Source organism: Mus musculus, chromosome 2, assembly GCF_000001635.26.
Source record: "Mus musculus strain C57BL/6J chromosome 2, GRCm38.p6 C57BL/6J".
Lineage (NCBI taxonomy): Eukaryota > Metazoa > Chordata > Mammalia > Rodentia > Muridae > Mus > Mus musculus.
This window is the reverse complement of record NC_000068.7, coordinates 34,192,620-34,213,861: the sequence shown is the minus strand read 5'-3', so window position 1 is coordinate 34,213,861 and position 21,242 is coordinate 34,192,620. Positions and strand designations below refer to the sequence as shown.

Below are 21,242 nucleotides of genomic sequence, written 5' to 3'. Positions count from 1 at the left end.
CCAGCTCTTGCTCATTTCTGTGTTCTTGGTATCTCTGGAAAGGTTGTAACTTCATGATCCTGCAGTAGCACAACACCCTGGAGAAAATAGAAGACATTTAGTATTAGCCATGAGCATGCACTTGATAGGAGATAGCCTCCAGTGCATTCCAGTGGGAAACATCTGTAAGTGGAGCAGGGCCAGGTGAGAAGGGAATTCAGAGTCTGGTCCCTTGCATGTCTGGCCACTCAGTTTCAGAAATCTTGCAGTTTTAACCATACCACCAGTACCTCCTCGGCTTCTTGCTTCACACTCTCCCTACCCACTGCATAGTGGTGCTGGCCATTGCAAGTGAAGTGGAAATTCAGATGGGTGAATGTCTGGGTGTGATAATACAAAGTTTCAGTTTCCTAAGGGGTAATTTTTTTTCCCGTTTATAGGCATGTAATGAATTCACAACACATGTGATGAACCTTCTCCGAGAACAGAGTAGAACGCGTCCCATTTCCCCGAAAGAGATCGAAAGGATGGTGGGCATCATCCATCGGAAATTTAGTTCCATTCAGATGCAGCTCAAGCAAAGCACGTGTGAAGCAGTTATGATTTTGAGATCAAGGTTCCTTGATGCCAGGTATGTGAAGCCACGAATCGTCTGCATGGTTTTTCCCCTTCACTCCGCATAGGTTGTTTCCAGAGAAACTGGCTGGCCAGTCTTAGAGCCTTCATTACTTTAGTTATATGACCGCCTTTTTGTGAATAGATGGGTGATCCACCTTTTGCTACCCATGCGTCAGAGCAGCCTTTTCTTGTCCTGGAGGATGTCAGGTCCTCTGGAGCTGGAGTTTTGGAAGATTGTGAGTCTGATGGATGCTGGGAACTGAACCTGTGTCCTCTGAGCCAGCAGCAAGTGTGCAAGTGCTGTTACCTGCTGAGCCATTTCTCCAGCCCCATCCACCACAGGTTTTGCTTGTTTGATTTAATATTTTTGCTTTTTTGAGAATTTCATACAAAGTATTCTGGTCACATGAATGACTTCTGATACTTTTAATAGCTGGCATCAGAGTTTAGGAGGTGGCATACAGAAGCAATGGTTAATTTGTTTTATCAAATTTGAGCTAATAAAAAAGAATAAGAAAGATATTTAGAATGCACATCAGCCGGGACTCTGTGCTAACACATTCTGTTCTTCCCTGTGACTGCTTTGCTGTCATTGTCTGCAAGCATGTTTAGTTTTTATATAACTGCATTTCTACTGGAAGGATAGCTAGGTAGCTGCCAACTGAGTGACTGAAAATGAGTGGGTTAGTGCTGCTAAGGCTTTAGGACTAACTACATCCTTTCCATTCTGACACCAAGGCAGTGTTGGTTTTGTTTTGTTGATGGTGGATTTTTTTTTTTTGTTTTTGTTTTGTTTTGTTTTTTTATGAAACTAATAGCAGTTTGTTTTAAATGATTTTTTTAAAGATTATTTTTATTTTTTCATTTGGGGTATTTTGCCTGCATGTCTTTCTGTGTACCAATGTGTGAAAGAGCTCATGACAGTCAGAAGAAGGCAATCAGGTCCTCTGGACTGTTGGGGACTGTTGTGAGCCACCATGTGGGTGCTGGGAACTGGCAACCAAGTGTTTTGCTCTCAACTACTAAGCCATCTCTCCAGCCCCTCTAAGAATTGAACATTTACTCTGCTTATGTCTACTGTCTGAAAACACCTGAGACAGTGATAGTCTAGAGACACAGCTCTGCCTGATTGATCACATTACCATAAAACACTAGTCTCTGTCAGGCTAAGTGAGAAAGTGTGCTAGTGTCCCCGTGTGGAGTGAGGTAACAGATCAGATGTGGTAGTTAATTGTCTATGGTGACCTAAGGAATGACACTGAAGAGCTGTCAAGGACTTAGTACAGACTGATTGTGAAGATGCCTCTGGGGCATTTCTCAAGCCAGAGGTCAGTCCAGCTTTGGAAAAGAATTTCTCTTTTTATCTTGTTTTCTTCTCTTCTTAGATTCTGACAGAAGCCATCATTTTTATGTAGATCCCAGAATATTAACACAAATATATGAGCTATATATATTGTTGTTTCAGCTAGAAAACTAAGGGTATGTCACACCTGCGTAAGATTCAAGCAGGAGACCTTTCCACCTAATTTTAAACTATTTCCTAAATAAGCAAAATTTTGGAGCCCCTGGCCCTGCTGAACTAGTCTCCAAGAATCTTAATCTTTTTGGGAGGTATCTTTTGTACTAGCTTTTTGCTTTCCTCTCTTGGACTAGTGGTTCCCATCCATCCTTTTGTACATAAGCTAACACGACCCTTGTGCAGACCTGTCTGTCCACCGGCTCAGTCCCCACAGCTCATTTTTATCATCTTGCCCTTAGTACCACTGTTGTGTTCTGATGCTTTGCTTAAAACTATGGTAGCCTGTTGGTTTTCGGGGTGCGGTACACTCATTTCCCTGGAGTTTAAGGCTCAATGACTATGGCCTGTTCTTTGTTGTTGTGAAGATCTTCAGTGTTGGATTTTCTGGTTTGTTTGTTTGGTTTGGTTTTTCACAGGGTTTCTCTGTGTAGCCCTGGCTGTCCTGAAACTCACTCTGTAGACCAGGCTGGCCTTGAACTCAGAAATCCGCCTGTCTCTGCCTCCCAAGTGCTGGGATTAAAGGCGTGTGCCACCACCACCCGGCGGATTTTCTGTTTTGTACTGAGGATGGAACACAGGGCCTTATACATGACAGGCAAGCTTTGTTCCAGTGAGCTACATGCTCAGCCTCTTAAAAAGTGGTTATGTTGAAATATAATCTTCATTGCTTTAGACTCCAGAGGCATTGGGATTACAGGCAAATGTCACCACACTTGACAGATTTAAGGTTTACTATTATTTCTAGTTTTAAAATACCAAGATCATCGCACAGAGTTTGGAAAATGCATAAACTAGAAGAGAGAGGGATAAAAGATTTCAACAATTCTAGTTTTTTTTTTGTTTGTTTGTTTTGTTTTTGTTTTTAGAAAGCATTGCGAATGTTTTAATGTTTTTTCATTTGTTTGTTTTGAGACGGAGTCTCTCTGTGTAGCCCTGGCTGCTTAGAACTTTCTTTGTAGATCAGAGTGGCCTCGAACTCAGAGATCTGCCTGCCTCTGCCTCTCAGTGCTGGCATTCAAGATGTGTACCATCACTCCTAGACCCATTAGCTTGTGTTTGAGCATTTTAATTATTCTCACTAGTTTGAATTATAGCTTTCTCCCCAACCCTTCCTTTCTTCCTTCTTCAGCTACTTACATTGCTGTGGGACATACACGGTTAACCAGACAAGTAAATGTATGTACCCAGTTAGCTTGCATTCTACTCGAGGAGATGGATAAGCAGGCAAACAATACCATTGAATAGTATTCCGTTTGGTGATACTGTGATTGCACTGGGATGGAAAATCCTGGGAAAGAGAACTGGATAGAAAGGGAAACTATTCAATATTTGATCTTTTAACTTTTTAATTATCTTCTATGGATTACTTCTCAAAAATGAATGTTTGTTTTTTACTCTGTTTTCTAGCGGCTTTTCATGAGATGACACCCCCTCCCCAGCCCCCCATAGGCCACAGAGTCATTGAAAGTTAAAATGACAGCAAGAGCCTTCTTTATATGTCATCAATTAGAAAACCTAATTGATTGATGGGCCACATGAATGCCTACTTTTTATTTTAAAGATACTTTATTAGAAATATGCCAAGGAAAAAATGCTACACAGTTATATTTGAAAATGTGACATATTTTTTTCCATAAATGACTGACTTGTCCTATTTTCAAAAAAAGGGTGTCTTTTAAATTGTAATAAAAACTCACTTTCATTAGCACAGTAAAGTTCTTATAAACTTAAATTTTAAAAGGGCTTATTTAAAAGATTTTATTTTTATTTTTATTATGTGTATATGCATATATCTGAATATGGTTTGTACATGTGGGCATATATTTTCATTTTTTAAAGGCTTTTACATATTTATTTGTGTGTTTATATATGTGTGTGTGCACGTGATGTACATGTAGGATACATGAAGGGACTCTAGCCAGCTTGTAAACATGGCTCTGACAGGTCTTGCCTTTCTTCCTTATTCCCTGCCTTGCTTAAAACTGTTAGATTACATTCTGAATGCTAGCCACCAAGGTCTATTTCCTTATTTGGCTACTTCCTCCCCCTTGAAACTGATTACCAAGGTCCACTTATCAAAGTGTTGAAGTCCAGCAATCAAAAGCCCCCATTGGCTCACCTAATTAACATGCCCAATTAAAGTTAATCACCTCATCCTAACATGGGGTTTTCCTCTTTACCTTTATAAACTGCCATTTTCCTATAGGCCATGTGAGTCTCCTCTATCCAGAGGCAGTCCTTTGTCCTCTGGGACAAATACCCCTGCTTGCTCTCCCTTGTTTCCTTCCCTCATCCTCTATCTCCCGTCCTTGTCTCTTGTTCCCTGTCCATTGTCTATCTAGGACAAATAAACCTCCTTTGTGCTGAGAACTTGGTCTTCAGGTGTCCTGGGTCATGTGTCCTGGGCAGGTGCTTTCCTTTTAATACACATGCAGTCTCTGTGGAGTCCAGAAGAGGGTGTCAGATCAGATTGTGAGTCTGATGGATGCTGGGAACTGAACCTGTGTCCTCTGAACCAGCAGCAAGTGTGCAAGTGCTGTTACCTGCTGAGCCATTTCTCCAGCCCCATCCACCACAGGTTTTGCTTGTTTGATTTAATATTTTTGCTTTTTTGAGAATTTCATACAAAGTATTCTGGTCACATGAATGACTTCTGATACTTTTAATAGCTGGTATCAGAGTCTGAGAGGGGACATCCAGAAGCAATGGTTAATTTGTATTATCAAATTTGAGCTAATAAAAAAGAATAAGAAAGATATTTAGAATGCACATCAGCCAGGACTCTGTGCTAACACGTTCTGTTCTTCCCTGTGACTGCTTTGCTGTTATTGTCTGCAAGCATGTTTAGTTTTTATATAACTGCACTTATAACATAGACACCTAAATGATTTCTTTTTCTTCCACAAAGTAAGTATGCTATGACCTTGAATGAGCAGAACTAGAAGGAGAGGATGGCAGATCTGGGAGCAGAGCGTGCCCCCACTCAAACCTGCCCCTCCAACCCCCAATCCCAGTGGTGGTGCTGGGACACACAGCCTTGAGACTGGTGGACAGTGCACATGGCCTAAGGCATAGCCATTTAAAGTGTGGCACCCTGGAGCAGAAAAACCAAGGAGATATGCTTAGTGGAAATTTTTTATAGGACCATCCTTTGTCCTATGCCTTCCAGTGAATACAGACTGTGAATTTCAGTCCTTTGCTTGTGTTGGGCTCTGAGTGACTCCTCTATGCCAAGAAGCAAGCTGGTTGTGCTCCAGGCCTACACACCTATCCAGACATGCAAGCCCTTGCTCAGTGTGCCTTTCCAGAAGATCATGCTCATGTTTTCTTGATAATTAGATGAGCTTGTATACAATTAGTGTAAATCATTCAGGAACAAACTTGTATGGATGCTTCTCCCATGTCATAATTCATGCAGAGCTAAGTTGACATTGCATTTTAATCTGTTCTTTCAACAAAAATTTTGAGTCAAACTTTACTTTCTAGAGATTTCCTTCTATTCCTTCCTTTACTATTCCCATTGCCCAAACAAATGCCTACCTGTCATTTACCTCCATGAACCCTGGCCTTGTCCTTGGGCTCCATGTTGTAGCCATGCAGTAGAGTTGAGTGGAATGGCTAACTATGGGGTATGAGGAGGATTAGAGCAGACAGCTAGGTATCTGAGGTAGCCATCATTCAGTGGCAGCACATTGCTGTCTTTTAACAGAGGGGCCTGGCATGGCTGTCTTCCACATACAGCTGCAAAAGTGGGTTTTTATGTGCAAGTCATTCCTGTGTGCTCTCGATAGAGAATGCATTCAGTTTGACATGTTCAGTATCAATTCTGGACCTTTCCTACCCCGCTTACCTCATTACCTCACTCTCTACTCAGCAAGGAGGAGGTCAGACCTCAGTCTTTATTTTCAGGCCACATGTGATTCCTGAAAAATATGAATTCTTTGGGCTTTTTTGTTTTGTTTTGTTTTGTTTTTTCGAGACAGGGTTTCTCTCTGTAGCCCTGGCTGTCCTGGAACTCACTTTGTAGACCAGGCTGGCCTCGAACTCAGAAATCCACCTGCCTCTGCCTCCCGAGTGCTGGGATTAAAGGCGCGCACCACCACCGCCCGGCAAAATATGAATTCTTTTTTGTGGGTTTCTCATCTACCCTTTTTCTTATTCTTCTTCCTTTATCCATTTTATCATCAAATCCCTTTCATTTTAGTCACCCCGAGAATGCAATGGTTTAATTTCCCAGCGTTATTAAAATTAAGAAAGTTCAGGACAGAAACCTGTGATGCTTTCATCAAACCTACATTAATTGCTCCTTTGACTGAGTGTTGTACTGGCCAGGTTGTACCCAACCTGCTATGTTCATAATATCATGGTAAGCAGCAGGTCTGGTCACACATACACTTACTTTCCTGAGTGCAGAATATCACAGTTGAGAAAGTCATTAAGATGATTTGGAAGCAAGTGCTGAGAGAATTATCTAGGGAAGGCGTTTTCCAGTCACGGAGTAGCTAATCTAAAGTGAAATCTGACAGATGTTCATTTTCAAGCTGGAATTCTTCAAAACAGAAATAATAACCACCAAATATAAGCAATGTTTTTGCTACTCAAAATATGTTGTTAATAAATATTTGGTTTTCTGATATTTGCCACACACACACACACACACCCCTCTAGCTAAAACAGCAAAATATATTCCTCTTTTCATTCCATCGTGAGGAACATGTACTGAAGTCCAGGCAGTTGGATCTTGAATCTTATTTCTATGGCTTTTGCTGTGTTCTGTCTTACCATCACCTCCAGCTTGACTAGTGATGCCAGATCTTCATCGTCTCTGCATTTCCTTTTGTGCCCTCTTCCAACTGTTTTCCATGTCAGAATGACCACTAAAAACATGGAAACTGGCACAAGCATATAGTCTCAGCACTCAGGATCAGAAGGCAGGCAGATCTCTGAGTTTGAAGCCAACCAAGTCTACATAGAAAGCTCTAGGCCACAAGGCTAGACCCTGTCTTAAAACACAAACAAATCAGAAATATATGAAAGTGGGGTCAGTGAGAAGGCTCTTTGCGTTAAAATTCTTGGTATGGAGCTTGACGGCCTAAATTTGCATCCTGGAGCCTACTTGGTGGAAGGATAGAACCAGATCCCACAAGTTGTCTTCTGAATACCACACAAATGCCTCCATACATATATCATGCATACACATACACATATGCATGCACACACATTAAATAAGCAAATGTAAAATAATTTAAACAACAACAATAACAGGAAAACTTGAAGCCTCAACAGCTTCTTGTTACACTGAGATTAAAAGCTGAGTCAGCTTGGAAGGTGCACAGCCTCTCTGACCCAAACTCGCCTTTCCTTCAGACCATCTCCTGTGTTCCCTAGCTTTTTCTGAGCCTCTTCAAACCCTTTAAACTAACTGAGTTGTTGTGTATCTCAGGGTCATTTCCTCTGCCCACTCCTATTTACCTCTCCTCTTCATCTAACTCCTATACATTTCTGGATCTTGGATTGATTTCCTCAAGGAGTGCTTTCCTGAGTCTGTGACCTGTGTCCTGTGTCCCTGTTACACACTGTCATTTCACCACACACTTTTTCTTCATGACACTTTGTATGGTCACTGTGCTGCAAACCTACTAATTTCTGTGGGGTTCTGGGGGCGAGGGGATTCAGACATGTTTAGACTATGTAGCCTTGGCTAGCCTGGAGTTCATTATGTAGACCAGGTTAGCTTCAAACTCACAGAGATGTTGCCTCTGCCTCCTGTGTATTGGGATTAACGGCATGTACCACCCCACTGCGCCCCAGCCTGTGTTTTTTTTTTTTTTCAAAGCAAGCACCTGGGTTTTACTTCAGTTTATAACTTAATGTGCCTGAGAATTTTTGTGAAAATACATGTCATCTTCCATTAAAAATATGCATAGCACACTTTGGAAAAAGTTAGTTACAACTAACTTTTCTTTAAATTTTTAAATATATAAATATACAACATAATCTACTGCCTACTGACTGATTGCACTTCTGGTTTAAACCCTTCTGGCATCCAAGGAAAACAATCATGTTTGCATTTCTGGGCCACCGTATTGTTCAGAAGAAATATCCTAAAAAACGTTTTTGATTCGAATTTACCCCTTTTTCCTCTTAAATCCCTCCAAGTCCACTCATATTGTTATTTTAAATTTTTTTGTTGTGTTGTACAAAAATATAAGCTTAAAAACTGAAGATTTAGTAATCATAAATACCAAGGAATCTATCTGGGCGGTGTTTGGGTTTTCAGTGCCTCAAAGTCCCCAAATAAGAAAGTCTCCATTTTTGATGTAAAGGACAAGATAAAATTTCTTATTTTGCTAATGCTGAGAGTGCACCATTGGATGGATGCATTTGACCAGGGACCAGCAGGGACGGTAACTCCCACTGGCTCAGTAACAGTCAACTGCGCATGCGCCAACTCTCCGGGATCCAGCCTGTGTTTTTATTTAATGCCTTTCTACTCTCGTTCTGAGCTGCAGGTGCCTGTAAGTTCCTTAGAGCATGTTTGTTTCATTCCCGGTGTGTCTTTATGTAACACCTACAATACATTAAGTTTCGAATAAACCTTTTTTTTTGATGAAGAATGAGATGAACTGTGCTTCACATTCTTACACTTTCCTTATTGATGCAATACCTTAGAGAGGGCCGGGCCATGCAGAGGCTTCCTGAAGTCTCACGTAGCTCTCATAGAGAAGAAGTGGACGCCCACTTTCTTTTATCTAGTCCTAATTATTTGTCCCTTTAGCTGATGCTAATTATACTTGTGACTCACTTTTTCCTCCCTGCTTTTCTCATAGACGGAAAAGGCGTAACTTCAGTAAACAGGCTACGGAAATCTTGAATGAATATTTTTACTCACACCTCAGCAACCCCTACCCCAGTGAAGAAGCCAAAGAGGAGCTGGCCAAGAAATGCAGCATCACAGTATCACAGGTGAGGACCCACAAGCTGTGGTCTCTGGGATGCAGGCCACCTGCGCCAGGGCCTCATCTGCTGTCACAGCCAAGCAGTCATCTTCAGAGAAGCCATTTTATTAATCTCCAGATTGACATTATTTAATGTGAGAATTTAAAGCCTAAGTGATGTTTTACAAACATTAAGGATAGGAGTGAAGATTCTGTCCGCCTTCCAGCCCTCAGTGTCAGTCTGCTTCTGACAGGTAAGTGTGCCACAGGAAGAGGCACGGTTGACACTTCAGTCACTCCCCTGTACCCCTATTTCCTTTACCCACATAGCTCACCCAAGCCACTTCAATAAGAAACCAATTTATATTTTGTTGCTGAAAGGAAATTAATTGAGCTCTTCAGTGAAAGCCTAAAGAAGGAGTTCAGAGTTGTGTGTAGATAGCTGTGCTGCAGGGTTGGCATTCTGTGGATTTCTTTGCTTTCTTCCTTGTTACTCATTGTAGGTCAAGATAATAATAGCATAGTCTTCCTCAAGGCTGGAGAGAGAGCTCAACAGTTGAGAGCACTTGCTGCTCTTCCAGAGGACTTCAGTTTAGTTCCTGTCACCCACAGGACAGTTCACAACCATCTGTAATTCCAGTCCCAGGGGATCCACTGCCCTCTTCTGATGGGCGTAGGCACTTGGTGCACAGACATATATTCAAGTAAAACACTAATATACGTATAAAATAAATCATTAATTAATTTAAGAACATATATTCTTTCTGTATCCATTGAAAAACAGTGCATCTGTGCCAGCAGTTATAGCTTTGTGATTATTTGATAAATATTACAGTAATGAGTTAGATGTTATAAGTACTATGGAGATGACTTCAGTGTTCAGGAGGATCTGTGTAGGCGAAATACAAATACTCTGTTTATGTAACTTGAACGTCTTTGGATGTTGCTGTTCCCTGAGGGATTCTGGAGCACACCCTGCTGTAGTGACTGAAGGATAACAGTAAATATATAACTGAAATTACCTAAATTCAATAATATACTGAATTCAAATTTTCACTTTTTAAAAAATAGTTTGCCATATAAGCCATGCTTCTGTTGGGAATGAACAGTGGTGATATAAGAACCAGTCCTGCAATGTAGAGCTTAAAGAAAGTCTAACTCTCCTAAAAGTTCAATGTTGAATAGAATTGAATCCTCAATAGAATCCTTTATATATGTGTGTGTATATATATATGTATATGTATATATATGTGTATATGTGTGTGTGTGTGTGTATATATATATATAATTTATATGAGTTCACTGTTCCTGTCTTCAGACACACCAGAAGAGGGCATCAGATCCCATTACAGATGGTTGTGAGCCACCGTGTAGTTGCTGAGAATTGAACTCAGGACCTCTGGAGGAGCAGTCAGTGCTCTTAACCGCTGAGCCATCTCTCCAGCCCCTCAATCGAATCCTAATCCTTCCTGAACAGTTTCCACCAACTGTGGACCAGACATTCAAACAGGAGTCTAGAGGGACCATTCTTATTCAGACTACTACATCTTGGCATATAATACATATATTCCTTGTATACACATGAACCCCAGACATAAAAAATATTCCCTTTGGATTCCAATATTAATGTCTATGTGATTGTTTTTAAGAGAAAATAATACCCTGCTTTTACACTGATTTTGTTTTGTTGTTGGTTTTGTTTGTTTGTTTTGAGATAGGGTTTCAATGTGTAGCCTGGCTAGCCTAGAACTAACTCACTAAGATCTGCCTGCCCTCTGCCTCCATACTGCTGGGATTATAGGCCTGGGGCCACCACTCCTAATCCTAGGCTGCTTTTTAAAATTTTTGCTTTAATATTGTGTCCAGAGCAACTTTGACTTATAATTAGGATTTCATTCAAAGCTTAATTTCCTTTGCTTATTAAATTGTGGTGTAATTTGTTTCCTGCCCAGTTTCTTTTTAAAGTATTTTATTTAATGTATTTGCAGGCACACATGCAATTTTGTGTGCAGAAATGAGAGGACAACTTTCAGGAGTTGTGTCTTTGCTTCCTCCTGGATTGTAGGAACAGAACTTCAGTCTCCAGGATTGCCTGGAGGATGTAGTTTCGAATAGGATGTAGTTGATTTGGATTGCCATGTACAAAGTTATATTTAATAGAAGATGCCTCTGTACAGACTGTGCAGCACTGACTTCCACTTGAAACACTGAGTGCAATGTGCTGGGTTCCAGAGTGAGCAAAGTAACAGTGTTTGGATATGAGATGGGCTTTCTGGGGTTTGGATGCTTGAGGTGATCTTGTTCTGACCACATACCTTACCGGGGCAGCAGTAGGGAAGGAGGGCTAATTGTGATCACAGTTTGAGGATACAGGCCTTCATGGCAGGGAGGCCTGGTGGTGGGAGTGTGTGGCTGTAGGTTGGATTGTGAATTGAACTTTGATCCCCATTGTGTCTTTTATTCTCTGAAAATGACCTCATAGATAGTCCTAAGGTATGACTTGTATGTAGGTGACTCTAAACCCAGCCAAGCTGAGCATAAGATTAAACAGCACAGTGTATGTCCCCAAACCCCAGTGGAAGGACTCATGTGCTGAGCCAGCTGACAGCCAGGTCTGCTTTCCTGCCTGAATGTTGTGGATCCTTTAATGTGTTTTTCTGCTCCTACTCTTTGTTTTTAACTTTTAATAATATATTTGACACTGGGGAATAGCATACATTATATCCTTTTCAAGAGCTCTATAATCCAGGTTTATATATATATATATATATATATATATATATATATATATATATATATATATATATCTTTAGTATATAGCAATTTAGATGTAGTTCTAGGACATATTCAATATATGCTTGTGGAATTAGCAATAAAAGGTTTTCTTCTGGCTGTTCTGTCAAGAGATTTCACTTCTAAAGGGACTGGGAACACATTTAACAAGTGTTCTAAAACACTGTTTAGTGCATTCATTTGCATTTGTTTCTATGCTTTGAGATGTCCTGAAACAGCATTCCTCAGTGTGGCCTGGCCTGACTGGCACTTGCTGCTGCCCCCTGCCAGTACCTCCGTGTGGGGATTTCAAGCATTTGTCATCACACCTAACTTTTTTTTTTTTTTTTTTTTTTTATTTAATTGGGTTTTATTTAATTTTTTTCTGAATCTGTTCTCCTTTCTATATTTTCAGTGTGCTTTATGAATAGGATGAAATAGTAAAAATAACATTAAAAATGTTTATTATGAAATAATTTAAAATAGGAAATATTCATTTTTGTTTTAGGACACAGTGTATAGGTCTATTGCATTTTCAGTAACAATAAAAGACATTGCTGATAAAGCTAAAACATGAAAAAATTAAGTACTTGTATGTATATTCACACACATATATACATACATACATACATATATACATATGTTTCTATATATATATGTGTGAATATACACATACATAGACAAGTACACATATACTATACACACACACACACACACACACACACACACACTCCCCTATCTTTCTCGCTCTTCACTATTATCGTTCCCTTAATCACACCAAAATCCATTAATCTCTCTTTCTCCCTCCTCCTATCCATAGGTCTCTTCCTCTTTCTTATAGTCTTCTTTCTAGTTCTTTTTTTTTTTTTTTTTTTTTTCCATTTTTTATTAGGTATTTAACTCATTTACATTTCCAATGCTATACCAAAAGTCCCCCATATCCACCCACCCCCACTCCCCTGCCCACCCACTCCCCCTTTTTGGCCCTGGTATTCCCCTGTACTGGGGCATATAAAGTTTGCAAGTCCAATGGGCCTCTCTTTCCAGTGATGGCCGACTAGGCCATCTTTTGATATATATGCAGCTAGAGTCAAGAGCTCCGGGGTACTGGTTAGCTCATAATGTTGTTCCACCTATAGGGTTGCAGATCCCTTTAGCTCCTTGGCTACTTTCTCTAGCTCCTCCATTGGGAGCCCTATGATCCATCCATTAGCTGACTGTGAGCATCCACTTCTGTGTTTGCTGGGCCCCGGCATAGTCTCACAAGAGACAGCTACATCTGCGTCCTTTCAATAAAATCTTGCTAGTGTATGCAATGGTGTCAGCGTTTGGATGCTGATTATGGGGTGGATCCCTGGCTATGGCAGTCTCTACATGGTCCATCCTTTCATCTCAGCTCCAAACTCCGTCTCTGTAACTCCTTCCATGGGTGTTTTGTTCCCAAATCTAAGGAGGGGCATAGTGTCCACACTTCAGTCTTCATTCTCCTTGAGTTTCATGTGTTTAGCAAATTATATCTTATATCTTGGGTATCCTAGGTTTGGGGCTAATATCCACTTATCAGTGAATACATATTGTGTGAGTTTCTTTGTGAATGTGTTACCTCACTCAGGATGATGCCCTCCAGGTCCATCCATTTGGCTAGGAATTTCATAAATTCATTCTTTTTAATAGCTGAGTAGTACTCCATTGTGTAGATGTACCACATTTTCTGTATCCATTCCTCTGTTGAGGGGCATCTAGGTTCTTTCCAGCTTCTGGCTATTATAAATAAGGCTGCTATGAACATAGTGGAGCATGTGTCCTTCTTACCTGTTGGGGCATCTTCTGGATATATGCCCAGGAGAGGTATTGCTGGATCCTCCGGTAGAACTATGTCCAGTTTTCTGAGGAACCGCCAGACTGATTTCCAGAGTGGTTGTACAAGCCTGCACTCCCACCAACAATGGAGGAGTGTTCCTCTTTCTCCACATCCTCGCCAGCATCTGCTGTCACCTGAATTTTTGATCTTAGCCATTCTGACTGGTGTGAGGTGGAATCTCAGGGTTGTTTTGATTTGCATTTCCCTGATGATTAAGGATGTTGAACATTTTTTCAAGTGCTTCTCTGCCATTCGGTATTCCTCAGGTGAGAATTCTTTGTTCAGTTCTGAGCCCCATTTTTTAATGGGGTTATTTGATTTTCTGAAGTCCACCTTCTTGAGTTCTTTATATATGTTGGATATTAGTCCCCTATCTGATTTAGGATAGGTAAAGATCCTTTCCCAATCTGTTGGTGGTCTTTTTGTCTTATTGACGGTGTCTTTTGCCTTGCAGAAACTTTGGAGTTTCATTAGGTCCCATTTGTCGATTCTCGATCTTACAGCACAAGCCATTGCTGTTCTGTTCAGGAATTTTTCCCCTGTGCCCATATCTTCAAGGCTTTTCCCCACTTTCTCCTCTATAAGTTTCAGTGTCTCTGGTTTTATGTGAAGTTCCTTGATCCACTTAGATTTGACCTTAGTACAAGGAGATAAGTATGGATCGATTCGCATTCTTCTACACGATAACAACCAGTTGTGCCAGCACCAATTGTTGAAAATGCTGTCTTTCTTCCACTGGATGGTTTTAGCTCCCTTGTCGAAGATCAAGTGACCATAGGTGTGTGGGTTTATTTCTGGATCTTCAATTCTATTCCATTGGTCTACTTGTCTGTCTCTATACCAGTACCATGCAGTTTTTATCACAATTGCTCTGTAGTAAAGCTTTAGGTCTGGCATGGTGATTCCGCCAGAAGTTCTTTTATCCTTGAGAAGACTTTTTGCTATCCTAGGTTTTTTGTTATTCCAGACAAATTTGCAAATTGCTCCTTCCAATTCGTTGAAGAATTGAGTTGGAATTTTGATGGGGATTGCATTGAATCTGTAGATTGCTTTTGGCAAGATAGCCATTTTTACAATGTTGATCCTGCCAATCCATGAGCATGGGAGATCTTTCCATCTTCTGAGATCTTCTTTAATTTCTTTCTTCAGAGATTTGAAGTTTTTATCATACAGATCTTTCACCTCCTTAGTTAGAGTCACGCCAAGATATTTTATATTATTTGTGACTATTGAGAAGGGTGTTGTTTCACACCTAACTTTTTTTTTAACCATATGTTTGTTTCTGTGTGTGAGGGGGCATGGGTATGCAGTGTGCACTGGCACATGCAGAGTCAGTTCTTTCTCTGACGTAGGTTCCACAAACCAAACTCAGGTTGTCAACCATGGTATCAAGTTCCTTTACCCACTGAACTGTTTGATGATTCATACCGGGCTTTTCTGCCTCTTGTCTTTATTTGAAATTAAGTCTTCCTATCTTGCCTAGGCCTCACTCAAACCTGTGGGTACAATGGTCCCCGTGTTTCCATCTACCTAGTAGTTGGGTCTATGGACATTCTCCCTCACACCTGGCTGCACCACTTATTTTCTACAGTTTGTTTTGAAAGTTTTGAGAAAAGGGTGAAGACCCAGAAATAATATAGACAGAGATACTCATCTGTCTTAAGACATGCTTCCTAATCTTGTCCCATCTAGCAGAGACTTTCAGCAGTCATGTATCCATTTAAATTATGACAGCTTTCTGAATTCACCTACTTCCTGTCTAAAAAATTAACCTCCCATGAAAATCCCTCTTTCTATATCTCTGAAGTGGATGAAATGGTTATTCGGTTAAACACATTAATTTCTATCGTTATAGTTTTTAGTTCAAGTTCATGAGAAATGGAAGCAAATAATTTAAATGTTTTCATTTTATATGGGTGTTTGCCTGCATGTATGTCTGTGTATCATGTACATGCATGACCAGAAGAGGCCATCATATTCCCTAGAAACTAGAATTACAGACAGACCATGTAGGTGATGAGCGTCAAACCTGGTTCCTCTGGAAGAACAACTAGTGCTCTTAACCACTGAACACTAAGGTGTCTCTAGACCTTAACAAAGAATTTTTGTTTCAGCTCTGACAGATCATCTGTTCTGAAAAGAGAACAATGTGCTCTAAAGTAGAAATTATACTGAAAAACAGTTAAATTTAGACATCAGAGATTATATAAATCTACCTTAAAATACTAAAAACATAAGAATAACAATACAGTTTGTTGTTGTTGTTGCTGTTGTTTGTTTGTTTTTCGAGAGTTTCTCTGTGTATTCCTGGTTGTCCTGGAACTTGCACTGTAGACCAGGCTCGCCTCAAACTCACAGAGATCTGCCTATCTCTTGCCTCTGAAGTGTTGGGAGTAAAGGCTTGAGTCACCACACCTATCCTAACAATATAATTTTTGATCATGCATATAAAACTGAAATTTTATTACTTCAAATATTTTAATACTTTTTTTTTTTGGTTTGGTTTGGTTGGGTTTTTTTGGGTTTTTTTTTTTTTTTTTTTCCGAGACAGGGTTTCTATGTATAGCCCTGGCTGTCCTGGAACCAAATATTTTAATACTTAAGAATAATAGGAGCCAGGCATGGCAACCCACATGTGCAATCACATTATACGAGGAATTCCTGTAACTTAGTAAAGAAGAAGCAGTGCAATCTCCACGTCTGCCCAGAGACGACCAATTTAAAAAGTGGGGAAAAGACCTCAGTGATGCCATAAAGTATCCAAGGGTCAGTCAGATGAAAGCATCCCCGTTCTCAGCAGCTATCTGGGGAGTGTAGTTGAAAAACTACAGAGAAGCAACATTTTACACTTCATAGACTGGCAAAAAGTCAACTCAACCATGCCCAGGGTTCTAAGCCTGTGTGCAGCAGCAGTGGGGGTGGGGGTGGGGGCTGTTTCCTGCCAGGGGTCAGGTCATTGTATTCATGTAAGAAATGCCCAGGTCAGTCAACCCACAGTTTCACATCTATATGAAAATGCCCTGGAAATCCTCTCACCTAAAAGGTATATTGAAGCAGTGCAAGAGTATTGTTGGTAACACTACACTATCTGAAAATTTAAAGTACAGTTGTCCACTTTCCTAAAAAGATGAATAAACAGTGGATTCCCATAATGGCACACCTTACAGCCATGGAAGGATGGATTTTAGTGTATGTTAATTCCAGCGTGGCCTAGAAATATCACATCAAGTGAAAATGCAAATTGCAGATCATACATAGTGCATGGCCATCCTCAGTGACGTCAGGGGTAGAGACACATGGTCAAATACAACAAGGAGACTGACCAAAGGAAGAGTGAGAAGAGGGGTCAGGAAGGAATGTCCAAAGCATTTCAGCAGGATTAATGCATGTTTGCATTTGAACTGTGAGTTTACAGGGACTGACTTAAGTATCATTCATTGTAAACCTACAATGTTAAGAAAACTAGGTTTGATGGTGTACACTCCTAGTCCTAGCACTCAAGAAGCAGAGACAGGTGGATCTCTCTGTGTTAGAGGCCAGCGTGGTCTACACAGTAGGAATCTTTATCAGTGTTCAATTGGTTCTTAGCCTTACCTAATAGAAATATGTATGGATATTTGCCACAAGATTCATAGTAGAATATCTGTGGCAGTGGTAGTCCTACAGCCAAGACAGTGCGAATGTCTGGAATGGTGTGATTTATTTATGCATAACTGAATTCGGCACTAAAAATTCACTATAGCTCTGTGTATCTCCATAATGCTACAGACTCATAATTCCATTTGTAACAGACTCAGAAACAGGCCATGTTACCCTTAGGTGCTGGAAGTGAGGGCGGCAGTTGCCTTTGAGGGAGTAATGAGTAACTGGGGAAGGACTTCCGTTTTGAGTGTAGGGTTCCTGGCTGTGTTCATGTTATCAAAATCCATCATGCTCCATACCTAGAATGTGTGCTTCTTTCTCTATGAGTATTTTTCACATCACCCAAGTTAACATGCATTATGACAACAAACCTGCTCTTGAGATTACATAAGATTTTGTGGGAAAATATAACAAGAGGTAAATGAAGGAAGGATAGCAAGTTAGAAAATGATAGATGCTATGGAGAAAAATTAAGGAGGGAGAACATGGGTTTAGGAGATGTTCTGCTTACTAGGTGAAGGAAAGAAAAGAACTTGGTAGAGTTGGAGACATGGACACTATATGTTCAGTTGGTGAGGAACTCTTTAGCAGAGGACATAGCAGGGGAAACCTCAGGTGGAAGCAGCCTGCTTAAAGGAAGCTACTAAAGAGGCCACGTGTCCAGATGGCTGCTGGGCAGTGGGGAAGGCTGCAGCTTTTACACCAAGTCAGGTGATAAGCAGGAGCAACAGAATTACCTGTGTTCTAACAGGATTGCCATGGTGACTGATTGAAAACAGATCATGGGGGTGAGGAGAAGCTGACACCAGCCGTAGCAATGCAGGCAGAAGATGATAGTGGCTTAGGCCGGGGTGTCAGTGCAGAGGTGATGAACTGGTCTGGATTCACTGTGAAAGTACAGACAACAGGGCTTCTGACAGGAGGTGAGAGGAAGTCAGTATGGATGACATTTTATCCTGAGAATCTCGGGTATAGAGTTGTTGTTAAGAACAATAGGGAAAGATTTAGGAGAGACGTTTCAGAGAAAAAAGTAAGAATTTCTTCTTGAACATATTAAGTGTCTGTGCTGTAGCTCTCAAAGCTCATATGTAAAAACATAAGTGGGTAGGAGAGTGGAGATGAAAGCCATAGCAGCCTGCCATTAATACATGGTAGCCTGCTGTAAATGCAAGTCCTCAGTGGAGAATTCAGCTGGACCAGAATCAAGTCTCTGTTCTGAGGCTCAGTTCAACTGAGAAGCTGAAGTTCCCTTTCACACAGTAACCTGAAGAGTCTCAAAGCTGTTATTGCAAATTTCACGTGCACCGAGACTCATACTTAAGTTGTCACATTTTCTTAATTAGTAGAGCGGATATTAATATTCTTTTACTTTTGGAGTAGAGCTAACTTGCATGGATTATTCAAGTTTCTAAGACACAAAGTCTCCATTGTTCTCCTGATTCTGATTTTGAACCTATCTTTTCAGTTAGGTGTTTTTAGAATGAAAAATGTTAACTTATACGTCACTGCTGCCATACTGAAAAGTACTGTAATGAAAAAATTGATTTTTTTAAAGCAGAAGAGAACCAGAAATAGTAGAAGTTAAGTGACATTAGATTCATTTCTTCATTCATGTTCTTAACCAACATTCCAAAGCCTTTAAAGTTGGTGCACAGGACCTGTCTGTTAACAGTCCAGCACAAACAACATTGACCTGTTCCTTCCAGATAAGGAATCTAAGGTTCAGAGAATGATTTGACAAGGACTATTTCAGGCCTTTGTGAGTAGTGGAACTGGGGTAGAGACGCTCAATACAGAGAAAGAAAGTGGATTGTTACTTTTTTTCCCTGCCACTGGCAGTATGGTTCCTGTATCCCAGGCGTCCAGGCAGGAGTCTGGCTGGTGTGTACAGACTAGGCTCTCGGGAGGGCTGCATCCTTCCCCTAAGCTGCTGTGAAGAAGCTGGGCTAGTTAGTAGTCTGAGGTCTCTTACTCATTAAACTACTTACTCCAAAGCAGTGAATATTGAGTAAGCTAATTAAAATTTGTAAGTAAGATTTCCTTATTAAAAAAATCTATTAAAAACAAGAAGAAGCCCGTTAAAGTAATTATTAAAGCAGGGGAGAAAAAAGATGACTATCAAATTACCATATCTGTTTCAGCTGTCCATAAAGGCCTTTTCAGTTGCTTTGGCAGCAGACACCAGCAGAAATGGTTTGCGGCTGTAAGTGTACCATAGATAGACCAGAAACAGCTTGGAGGAAAATGGCTGCTATTGTGTTATAGAGGTTCTTTCACACTGTTTTAAAAGGTGACAGACCTTCTATTCTAAAAGCTCCTATTTTGTATCCTCGTGGAGATGAAGCTGTCATTAAACAATGTATAATAAAAGAGTCAGGTGTAAAAATATGAGAGTGCTTTGAGTGGGCAGTAACACCTAGTGCAGACCAGGAACACCTACTTGATCTGGGAAAGGGGTGCCGACCATGGGGCAGTGCTTAGCCTGCTCTTAGGCCCGATCCAGGAATGTCAAGTGTGCATGTTTCAGCCTGGGCTTTTCTGATGGAATCTCTACCACTCCTTTTGTGATTCTCAGATCTAAGAACAGGGGGACTTAATCTATTCCCATGGTAGACCTAAGTGGTTTTGAATGTCCCTATCCTAAAGGAAGTCCCCATCTGAATGTGGGACTTTCAGCTTTCCCTCCTTTACTGTACCCAGCCCCTTTCTTCTGTGTAAATGTGTATTCCCTCCAGTCCCTTTGCATCCTGTCTCTCATCACTGCATCTCACCTTTCTAGTGCCTCACTTCTGTGAGGCTTGTCAGGGCAGTAGGCTAATCTGCAAGTCAGGGTCCCAGCAGAAAACAGATGGCATGCTCAAAATAGAAAAATGTGAGACAATTTTAATAAAGTGACTATTTATAAAACTGTGGGCAGAGTGTAGGGAAACAACGGACAATGTTGGCAGTTGGTTCTGTTGCCTTTGCCGCCTCTTCACTGCGAGAGATTCAGGAAGAGTTGCCAGAACCTCAGGAGGATGTTACAGGAGAAACCTGTAACGAGCTGAGAAGAGGCAGGGTGCCAGGGGAGTAGATACCATGGCCTCCTTTTCCTCTTTCTCTCATCTCTTTCCAGCCTGCAGCAATTGGCAAGCCCGAGGCAGAGGGCAGCCTCAGGGCCCACAGCAGGGTGGAGAGCAAGGGGAAGGAGTGATTAGAAAATAGATGGTGTAGCCCAAGGGCAAAGAGCCAGATCAGTGCAGGATGCATGCCCAGACCCCCTGGCTTTTCTCTCTATAATTCTGTGATGCTCCCTCCTGGAAGCCTTCTCCAAAGGTGCCCTTGACTGCCTTTTTCTTTCCTATTGGCTGCTTTTCTGTCCTAACTCACCTATCAGCTCTGCCTACACATAATGTGATGAGATGCTTACTTACCTCCTGCTGATAGCACCAGGAAGGGCCCTGTAGAAAGATATGTAGAACCTGGAGATGTTTGGGTAAGATGTCCACAGAGGGAAACTAGCAAGGAAAGGCTTTCTAAGCAAAGAAAAATCCATCAGCTGAAGGCTGGTCTGTCAGGTAGCCACAGCTAGTTTTATCCTGCATAATGTTCTAGGAATCAAGGTGGCTGACTCCAAAGTCTCAGACCAGCCTGGACTCTAATCTTTCCTGTTTTGTTATCTTTGTGATCTTGAGTGAGTCTTTGTACCTCTACCTGCTTTGCTCATAGGTAAGATTGGGCTAGAAATAGGTTTATGGGTGCCTCCGTGAGAAAATATGTGAAAACCACCTATAAGTAATTGTCAGAGTCAGAAAGTGTTAAGTAGCAAGTATGTTTGTGTTTCTCTGTGGAGGTCTCTACCCACAAGAACCATGGAAAACGGTGTGCTAATTTCTGCTCCTACAGAGCTAGCTTTCCTTGATAGCCAGTTTAT

General features: G+C 40.9%; 1 protein-coding gene across 5 annotated transcripts in view; it reads left to right on the top strand.

Moving 5' to 3' along the window:
* Pbx3 (pre B cell leukemia homeobox 3) overlaps positions 1-21,242 on the top strand; it is a 200,589-nt gene that overhangs the window by 158,184 nt on the left and 21,163 nt on the right. For all 5 annotated transcript variants that reach the window (NM_001290576.1, NM_016768.2, XM_006497784.1 and 2 more), the window contains 2 exons: positions 420-610; positions 8,947-9,082. In NM_001290576.1, the coding sequence (NP_001277505.1) occupies positions 420-610; positions 8,947-9,082 (327 nt within the window). The remainder of the gene's footprint in view (positions 1-419; positions 611-8,946; positions 9,083-21,242) is intronic.